The sequence below is a fragment of the Nematostella vectensis genome, chromosome 14 (genome assembly GCF_932526225.1).
Source record: "Nematostella vectensis chromosome 14, jaNemVect1.1, whole genome shotgun sequence".
In the NCBI taxonomy this organism is placed as follows: Eukaryota; Metazoa; Cnidaria; class Anthozoa; order Actiniaria; family Edwardsiidae; genus Nematostella; species Nematostella vectensis.
In genome coordinates, this window is record NC_064047.1 from 8,127,570 (window position 1) to 8,137,993 (window position 10,424).

Here is a 10,424-nt window from a genome sequence, read left to right on the forward strand (position 1 = left end):
GTGCTTGCCGTCGTAGCATCAGTAACAATGGACTTTGTTTTGTAGACATTGCAACCCCCTTCACCTCCATATATGGACAGTGGCAGTATAGGGCTGGGTCAAAGGCTCACTATCGTACCTGCCAAAAACAAACTTTCATACAAAACTAACAATATTATGTTAAAATTTTATTAAACAGAATATCATGGTAAAAATGGGCTTCCATTGACCCAAAGTGATCAAAAGAAAAAAAAAGACATGTAAATGATGCTATTTCAAAAGTCATGAGGGTTCGGCCTTGTCAGCTTATGACGTCACAATCAGTCACTAGGACCAGGCCGCCGCGGCGTCAGTACGTTATAGTGTGTATTTCATACAATGATTGTCGCAACGCACTATTGCGACGTTTTTTTCTTTACGACGTCGTTTGATAAACGCCACGATGGTAATGCGTGTTAGTGTTCTGGGGCGTATCAAGCCATCCCTTGTTTGCTGAGTTGTTTCTTGTTCGATAGCTTACCCAGGATCTGAAACAGTAGTTATACACTTAGTGACGTCCCTTTTCCGTTATAAAGGCTCATGTTATCTAAACTGTTACTTTCACCCTACTATTACTTTTTATAATTTAAACTTACTTTTAGTTTTATTTATTTATAACCTTCCAAGGTTAACTTAAAACATCAAAATGTTAGTACTTTAATGTGCCTTTAATCGGCCTTTTGAGCTTAATGGTTAATGATGTAATGGTTAAAAGAGAGAAATGAAATTAAAGATGATGCCAAAGTGTTAATAAACATCACTTTATGATAAATTCCATAAAGTCCATAGTGCAATTTTCTCAGAAGCTCCATCATTGAGTGACAGTCTTCACTCAGTAACACCATGGCAACCGTGCAATTCGTGCAGTGCATGCCGGTACACTGTTACCTTCTCCTGACGTCACACGTTTCTTGAGCGACACTTTAAGGGCAACCTTAAGACATTTTAAGAATGGTTACCCGGTTACTTTAAGAACATTCGTTTGAAATATTTTAATATTAGAATGGCTTTACATTCCGAGAAAAGCGTTAGATGTGACGCGGTTCATATACATTGAAATATTTTAATATTAGAATGAAATATTAAAATAGTTTTATCTGTTGTATCTGGGCATATCTTACAATTCCCAATAAGCCACAGAAATTGATTTATAGGTTTTAGATCTTGGGGCTTTATATTTCGAGAAAAGCGTTAGATGTGACGCGGTTCATATACATTACATTGACCCGTTGATATTGGTGTTCAATAGCCTATAGTTTATCAATATAGTTTAATTATTAAGTCTAGACCCATTGGAACACAATAGCGTAGGGTTCAACCTTAAGGGGGCCTCTCACAAGCGCTACTGGTCCCCTTAACTACGCCCTGCTTAACGATGGTACAAAAGTACAGCAGGCCTTTGAGGAGGGGGGGGGGGGCAATAGAAACATTTAGAAAACTGAGAGGCACAGGTGGTACGCCCGCTACTAGTCGTATATTTTTTAATACTGGAGGCTGTACAAGGGCCTCCTAACCCCGGACCCTTCCCCTGCTACGGCCCTGCTATGGTATTAAAGTACATACCTGCCAGTTCTGTTTAGCAGCTTTCCGTGCGTCGACTCTACTCCGTGTAGGATCAAGTCTAATGACCATGATGCCCCGCGAGCGTGACCCGCCTGGGTCTGACGCCAAATTGACAGAGTATTCATCCTGGTAACGCATTAGCTGCTCGTGAGAGACGGTTCTCTCCAGCACCATGATAATCTCAGCCCACTGTAGAACAATGTAAGACAGTCACTGGGGAAGTATCTATTTACATATAGCTCTCTTTGATCGAGTGTACGGACCGTACGGGACCTTATGGACCCGATTATCGTTCCCATCAATATTCGGGGCTCCATAAGTTCCGCGTAAAGACCAATTAAATAAGGCAATAGGATATCTATTAAATCGTGTTTTGTGGAAGCTTTCATTCGTGCTTTTTTAAGGGGGCAATGCCCGCAACTAACCGATGAGAGCGCGCGTAGCACCGTATATGCATAATAAGTGGTTAATACAGATGAAACAGCTTTTGGACAGCTTAGTTGTCCGACAGTCCATGTATGAGGTAGTAGTAAAAATAACTCCAGGCGCAAAGGTAGGCAGGTGTTTGTTAATTATGTTGATGATGTTTGATCATGTTCAATAATCTTTCTCATCTTCTTAGCGCCGTATTGCGTGCTTTTATTCCGCGCACAAAAATTTCCATATTGATAGCTTTCAGCCCACCTGTTTTCTCCATTCCTTTTCGGAGTGGTCAGCGATCTATAAAAAAAAAAACAAGCAATCAATTTACTATTCGTTAAACGACGGAGATCACCCCTACAACCGTACAACCTTTCTAAGGATTTAGATCCCAACGGTAAAAGATGAGAGACAGACTTACAAATATATTGTAGTTACTCACTTCACCCTCGACCAGGATGCATACCTTACCCCTTATCAACCTTTTTTGCTTCTGGTCTCTAACTTCATCACCCTTCCTTCCCACTATCAGCTACCCCAACTAATATTTCCTTTTATGTCCCCCCCCCCTCCTCACGCTAGATGCCTAGGTACGAATAACAACTTTGACACCTATTTTCAAATGTATGCGGAATACAGGGTTTCCAATTCTGTCATTCGGCAAGGCTAGTACTACGTGGATGTCATAACCATTCTTAAATTTCAGACGATCTTTCAATCTAGTTCATAACCTCACACTACATGCAGTATATTGCTAAATTCTTCTCCAGACATGATCCATGCGCTCAAAACATGAAAGCGTTTCGCGAAGATATGCACTAGAGTGTAATTTCCCATCAATATTTTTAAGTCTCATCTATATATATATTTTTAAGTCTCATCTATTGAAGACACTTTAAGAGCAGTCTTTGTTGAGAAATCATTCGTTTATGATACCAGAAAACGCTAATCTGAACGCGGGGACACAGACGGTGTATATTTTAGGAACTCGATTGAGAGATCGTCTAAACTTGGTTATGACATCCATTTGAAAGTAGGTGTAACCAACAACACCCGCCTTTCATCCGCACTCTCACTACCCCCGTACCCTCCCAGCACTATCCCCATGATTCTCCTCCTTTTCTCACCCCTTTAACCTCTACCCATACCACGCCCAATACCCCCTTTCAATGCCTCCCCATTGATCATAGGTGCCATGATGATTTTAACCAACGGATTATGTATCACTCGACATGACGGAAAAACCCTGAACATGCGCACTTCGAAGAAAAGGAGAAAGATACAAGTTCTTACAATGGCCATCATTTCCTTGTATTTCGGACTGATTTTCCCTTTCCAAAACTTAAAAATTGTGAGGCTGAAATGCACATACCCAGATTTTTTTCCTTTATCATCCTTGCGCTATGTATGTGCTCAGAGGCGAAAAGCTCAAATTTCAATGTCACTTCACAAAAAGTCGCATCAATTTAAAAAGAGTCGCATTTGATATCTTGTTTGATATTACTTACTAAGTACTTAGGGGATTTTTTTTCCTTATTTGATGTGGAATGAGCTTATTGGAAAGTTCAAGTATTGTTTTTCCGTCATGTCGTATCACTCACGTTTTGGTATGTGCTTGCCATCATAGCAATCAACATGTTGAGGAGGAGAACCGTTATGAACAGCATGAAGTAAAAAAAGAGCATCTTGGCGAGTGTGGGGTTATGACTTTTCTCCAGCTCTATATACTATAGATATGTTAAGACAAACGGTAGCATTAGTTCAATAATAAGGAAATTTTTGAGTGAGAGATGAGTTTTTCAAATAACATTTAAAAAGCCTCTGGCAGCCGCCATTTTGTCATCCCAGCAAAATACCAAGTGCGAAAAAGCATCCATTACCATCGGCTGATTTGGGAAGCCAGTGCAGTATTTTCCATTAAATTTTGTAAATAAAGTAAACTAAACGTAATATTTAGTTGGTTACTTCAAGATTTTAACACAGGTGAGTGCACCTTATTAAAGGCTGAGCTGTAAAAGCTTATAGATGATACACGCTTAGGTGAGGTAGTATAGAGCGAGGCTCAGGCAAGGGAGGCAAGAGAGGGAGGGGAGGGTAAGGTGAGGTGAGGCGATACGATGTGATATGAGGTAAAATAAAAATAAGCGAGCAATGAGACAAGATGAAATGGAAGTATTAACCTCCCTCGCATGCGTTTTCAGGCAGGCATCGAGGGAGACTAGGCAGGTAGATGAGGTTGAGGTATTTTAAGGTGCAGTGCCTGATAACATGAGGCAAGAGGTGAGGTAAGGCGAGGAAAGGCGCGTTCAGATCATCATGTTAGGTGAAGAATAGTTGGTTCAGGTAAGTAAGGCTAGGTGGAGTTTGTTGGGTAAATGCATGAAAGTTTAGGATTGTATCGAAAATAATTCACTCACATCGAAATCTCCAAAAGCCCAGCTCAGAAGATTAAGAATCGTGTCACCTTCGTTTTTCCAGTTTTCTCCTACGCCTTTCATAAGATGAGAGAAAGCTACAACGGAACATAGCAATTAGCCTATTGATAACCTGGAATCGTACATAAACGTGATCAATAACATACACCTCCCAAAAGGTTGTCAGTGCCAATGGCTTATGGGTACTAATTATTTGTAAAATTTAAGGTTTTAAATAAAGTCCAGCAATGTCAGAGCCAAGCATTGGTACCATTTAATGGATTGTTTTGATTTATCCATATTCTACGAGACGCATGGTTACTTTCGGTCGTAGAACTGACATTTGCCAATCAAGGCGCACCGTGCTTCTGGGGCTGGGAAACATGAGGGCACCCATGTTGGATGTGAAATACATGCAGTTGATCATGCATTGCAGGACCGGACCCAGGATTTTTCTTGGGGGTGCGAAATACCAGAGTGATCTAGAATCAATTTTTTATTCAATTCTCATATGCTTTATAGTTCTGTCTACAGATAGCACGTCAATTGCAAACCAGAAGTGGACTTTCTGCCGTTGTGTGTGTGTGTGTGTGTGTGGGGGGGGGGGGGGTACGGGCCTGCAATGGAGTTTTTTTTATGCAAGAATAGAACGATATAGTAAAAGGCATTCGTTACCTTGCGCTAGTCCTAGCAGGAATATGGTAAAGATAATGACAAAGCGACTCATGTCTCCAGCACACATCTTGTAGACCATATCAACAAACGGACCTATTGCTGCAAATCCTCTGTGAACATGAAAAGAAAATATCAAGCCGTTTTATTGATTTTTTGGGCTTTTTTTTGCGCAAAGGACATATGAAATGGCTAAGTATAACCTGAGAGTCAGAGTATTCTTAGATGTTATCTTAAAAGTCTAAAAAAGGATAAAGATGAATGGCGTTGCCACGGGTACACGTTGTCTCTCTTGCAACTTCTCTCACAAGGATCAACCTGAAGCTAACCAGCATATACCCGCAGAAAAGAAGTATGTAGTCTGAGCCCAGCTCCCCCACCCCATCCCCACAAGGGGGATGCAATTCATCCCCCTTGATCATGATACATTTTCACTTATAAGTCCCCTCTACCAAAATACAATGGACCAATCGTCACAATGGCTGAACCTACCACAGAAGAAGGGCATATAACACAAGGCAACCCCTCCCCCCAAATCACCCTTTTTACAGACTTTTCCATATATATGATGTATTTCCTTGATCATAACACATTTTTACTTATAAGCTCCCACTACCCAAATACAATGGACCAATCATATCAATATTTGGGTGACCTTCAAACCCGCTCGGTCAATCTCTTGGAGGCCTGGGTCTAAGGACTTCATAGGATTAGTAAGGAAAAGATTTGACCAAGAAAGCAAGTTTTGCTTAATAATTTTTGCAGCGAGTCTCAAATTGACAGGAATCAGTATAATTACCATGTTTTCTGGAGATCAGGGAGCGGGAAAAGTTTAGCTCTTCTAAATATGGGCATCTATGCCCATATAAGGCAATACATACGAAGGGCACTATCCGTGGGGAATATGTTTGATATGCAACCTCGTCCCAAGGGTCTAGCGCAAGATGCCATATTGAAATTTCAAGAATACCCTGCGGGCCATATTGTGGACCAATCGTCCCAATTGCTGAACCAACCTGCAGAAGAAGAGCATGTAGCACCAGGCCATGGGCGCGGCCACGATCATCAGGTGGGTCTCGACCACAATTATCTCGCAGTACCTGAAGGGCAGCGCCACGATGACAAGCACACACGAGCACAGGAATATAGTCTTGCCAGGCGCCTCGCGCTGAAATACAAGCAATTATCTTACTGGCCCCTGCATTCACGAACAGGTCTAATGTTCAAATGTTCGTACTGTTTCGCGTTTCGTTCACATGGAGACCCGTGAAAACAGCAAGAAAAATTGAAGCTTCGCTTGCTTCGGCCAACTGTTTATTTTTCTTACCATTTCTCATCCATGGACATTTTCGCCGATATCGCAGCAATCACAGTAGCATATCTGCCTATAAGCCCGGGCTTAACTAACTTTCGGGGCAATTGTTTTAAATCATGAAGAATTTTTTAATCCCGCAACAAGAAAAACAAATTAATTCTTTCGTTTTCAAGATTATAAGCCGATTTCCGTCCTTAATCTAAAGATTGTGTTTGAAAAAGCAGTGTTATATCTATAAATCACGGCCTACTTGTAATGTACTAAATTCGATTTTATCAGTACAGTTTTTAAAACTTCAATAGTTACTCACGGAAAACAGCACTTATACGTTCTTGTAATATTTTCCCAAGGTGAATGTTTTCGTCTTGGACCTGTACGGACGTGTTTTTTCTAAGCTCCTGATCTTACTAAATTTTTATCCATTTTCTAATACTATATTTGACGGTTCAACCAATTTACTGATTGAACATCTAACAATTCAACCATACGGCTTTATTTTTGCCGATTGCTGCTTTTATCGCCGATTCTTTGGCTCATTCCTGAGAACCGAGTCGCCGATGGTGAGAGCTCAAGAGATCCGAAGTTTATCATTTAACTATTTACAATATGCGTATTCGTGGTGTATAGTCTTCTCTTACCGCGGCTCGTATTTGGGCCTTGAGCCCTTGGCTAATGAGGACGTCCTTTATCTCTAGTATCAGGAATATAATGGCGCCAAGCACTGTGATAACCTCCATTATCAGGCGAAACTAATATAAACAACAAATAAACCATTGTTAAACAATGAGGGGTAACATTTTGGTTGATTTTCAATGAATAAACGTTAGATAATAGCGAATGACGTAACTAAAATTTACACACACAAATTATAATTATGAAGTTTAAACCAAAGAATACACACACAGGAACGCATCAACCTGAAACTTGTGCATTTATTCGAAATTTACTTTTTCCGTGAATTATGTCATCATGCAAAATGGAATCAGCAGTCACATGACTTACAACATCAGATGACCTGACGACGCTCCATTTATAATTAGGGTCACGTGGTCTCAGGTAGATAGCCAAACTGAAGCAAATCAAGTACAGCACCGCAAAGAGCATGCGTGTATAGAATTTCCGCTGCAAGGGAAAACGTAGGCATATTCAGTATTTGTGCACACTTTCTCAAAAACACTACACAGTCTTGTCACAATATCCCTACTCATCATTTTGTTCACACTCGCACACATCCGCTACACAACACTCGCCACAAGTTACTGATTAGAACTGTTTCAATCTCCACATAACACCATATTTACTAACTACCTTCTCCACTCAACAAAATAAACCCTTTATTCATAACTCTCATGTCGTTTTATTATCAATCCCATCTCTTATAACACCCTCAACTCGTCGTCTCATAATCCATAATCTTAATAACCACCCGAACATAACCTGATAACCCTATCACCCCTTCCCCTTCCTTCACACTGCAACTTCACAAACATAAACTAAGTTTCACCATTCGCTACACAACCACCTCTCCACCTACTTATCTCAACCTATCACCATCTTTATCTTCTATCACCGCCTTCCTATATACTACAATACCACACTCACTCACTCTCTCATAACGATATATTATCACCCACATTTACACCATAACCTCACAAATTTTAAATCGACCTCCGCACCACTACCATTGTAACACACACACACACCCATCACGCTAAATTATAAGCCTCATCTACACCACATCTCCCTCACAACCACTTACCTTACCACCTTACCTATACACCATACAACTTTTTTCCCCACCAACACAGCCATTAACCATCTCCATACCACACCATATTATTAATATTAATATTATTACTATTACTATTACTATTACTATTACTATTACTATTACTATCACTATCACTATCACTATCACTATCACTATCACTATTACTATTACTATTGCTATTGCTATTATTATTGTTATTATTATTATTATTATTATTATTACTATTATTATTATTGTTGTTGTTGTTGTTGTTGTTGTTGTTGTTGTTGTTATTATTATTTTTTTTCACCTACCCACCACACACTACCACAACCTATTCTAAAGTCCCACTTTATCTTTTCACCACCCTCCTCCACCTACTAGTCTAGCCTATCCACCTTTTCACCGTAATTACATTACTACCATCTCCACTCTACATTACCTTACTAGCCATCCTTCACCATCACCCTCCAACATCACCATACCATATGATCACACCCACCTCACTACCACACCACTTTAGGCCCCTACGTCTTGGTACGAATACCCGATCCAAACCAAAAAAAACCCCGCTATATTCGTGACGGTAATCATGGAATCATAACCCAATAAGTAACTACTTATTGGTGTTTGTAAGAGTATCATCAAGAGAGCATTATTCGCTGTCCATCGTAACAGATATTCTGTCAGCCGTCATTTTGCCATCCCACTTTGTCGTACCAGGAAAAATCATCAATTTCCATGGGCTGATTTGGGGAAGTCAATGCAATATGTTTAATTAAATTTGGTAAATATTACTATTACTATTACTATTACTATTACTATTGCTATTGCTATTGCTATTATTATTGTTATTATTATTATTATTATTATTATTATTATTATTATTATTATTATTATTATTATTATTATAATTATTATTATTATTGTTGTTGTTGTTGTTGTTGTTGTTATTATTATTTTTTTTTCACCTACCCACCACACACTACCACAACCTATTCTAAAGTCCCACTTTATCTTTTCACCACCCTCCTCCACCTACTAGTCTAGCCTATCCACCTTTTCACCGTAATTACAATACTACCATCTCCACTCTACATTACCTTACTAGCCATCCTTCACCATCACCCTCCAACATCACCATACCATATGATCACACCCACCTCACTACCACACCACTTTAGGCCCCTACGTCTTGGTACGAATACCCGATCCAAACCAAAAAAAACCCCGCTATATTCGTGACGGTAATCATGGAATCATAACCCAATAAGTAACTACTTATTGGTGTTTGTAAGAGTATCATCAAGAGAGCATTATTTGCTGTCCATCGTAACAGATATTCTGTCAGCCGTCATTTTGCCATCCCACTTTGTCGTACCAGGAAAAATCATCAATTTCCATGGGCTGATTTGGGGAAGTCAATGCAATATGTTTAATTAAATTTGGTAAATATTACTATTACTATTACTATTACTATTGCTATTGCTATTGCTATTATTATTGTTATTATTATTATTATTATTATTATTATTATTATTATTATTATTATTATTATTATTTTTATTATAATTATAATTATTATTATTATTGTTGTTGTTGTTGTTGTTGTTGTTATTATTATTTTTTTTTCACCTACCCACCACACACTACCACAACCTATTCTAAAGTCCCACTTTATCTTTTCACCACCCTCCTCCACCTACTAGTCTAGCCTATCCACCTTTTCACCGTAATTACAATACTACCATCTCCACTCTACATTACCTTACTAGCCATCCTTCACCATCACCCTCCAACATCACCATACCATATGATCACACCCACCTCACTACCACACCACTTTAGGCCCCTACGTCTTGGTACGAATACCCGATCCAAACCAAAAAAACCCCGCTATATTCGTGACGGTAATCATGGAATCATAACCCAATAAGTAACTACTTATTGGTGTTTGTAAGAGTATCATCAAGAGAGCATTATTCGCTGTCCATCGTAACAGATATTCTGTCAGCCGTCATTTTGCCATCCCACTTTGTCGTACCAGGAAAAATCATCAATTTCCATGGGCTGATTTGGGGAAGTCAATGCAATATGTTTAATTAAATTTGGTAAATATTACTATTACTATTACTATTACTATTGCTATTGCTATTGCTATTATTATTGTTATTATTATTATTATTATTATTATTATTATTATTATTATTATTATTATTATTATTTTTATTATAATTATAATTATTATTATTATTGTTGTTGTTGTTGTTGT

At 38.9% G+C, this 10,424-nt stretch overlaps 1 protein-coding gene across 1 annotated transcript in view; it reads right to left on the reverse strand.

Annotated features, from left to right (window-relative positions):
- Positions 1-154: 154 nt before the first annotated feature.
- Positions 155-10,424, reverse strand: part of LOC116614762 (transient receptor potential cation channel subfamily V member 6) — a 23,395-nt gene continuing 13,125 nt past the window's right edge. Inside the window, exons 9-17 of the mRNA XM_048721519.1 lie at positions 7,405-7,524; positions 7,041-7,151; positions 6,104-6,255; positions 5,091-5,200; positions 4,419-4,513; positions 3,603-3,728; positions 2,266-2,301; positions 1,582-1,770; positions 155-506 (exon numbers count right to left, since the gene is read on the reverse strand). Coding sequence (XP_048577476.1) covers positions 453-506; positions 1,582-1,770; positions 2,266-2,301; positions 3,603-3,728; positions 4,419-4,513; positions 5,091-5,200; positions 6,104-6,255; positions 7,041-7,151; positions 7,405-7,524 — 993 coding nt within the window. The 3' untranslated portion in view covers positions 155-452. The remainder of the gene's footprint in view (positions 507-1,581; positions 1,771-2,265; positions 2,302-3,602; positions 3,729-4,418; positions 4,514-5,090; positions 5,201-6,103; positions 6,256-7,040; positions 7,152-7,404; positions 7,525-10,424) is intronic.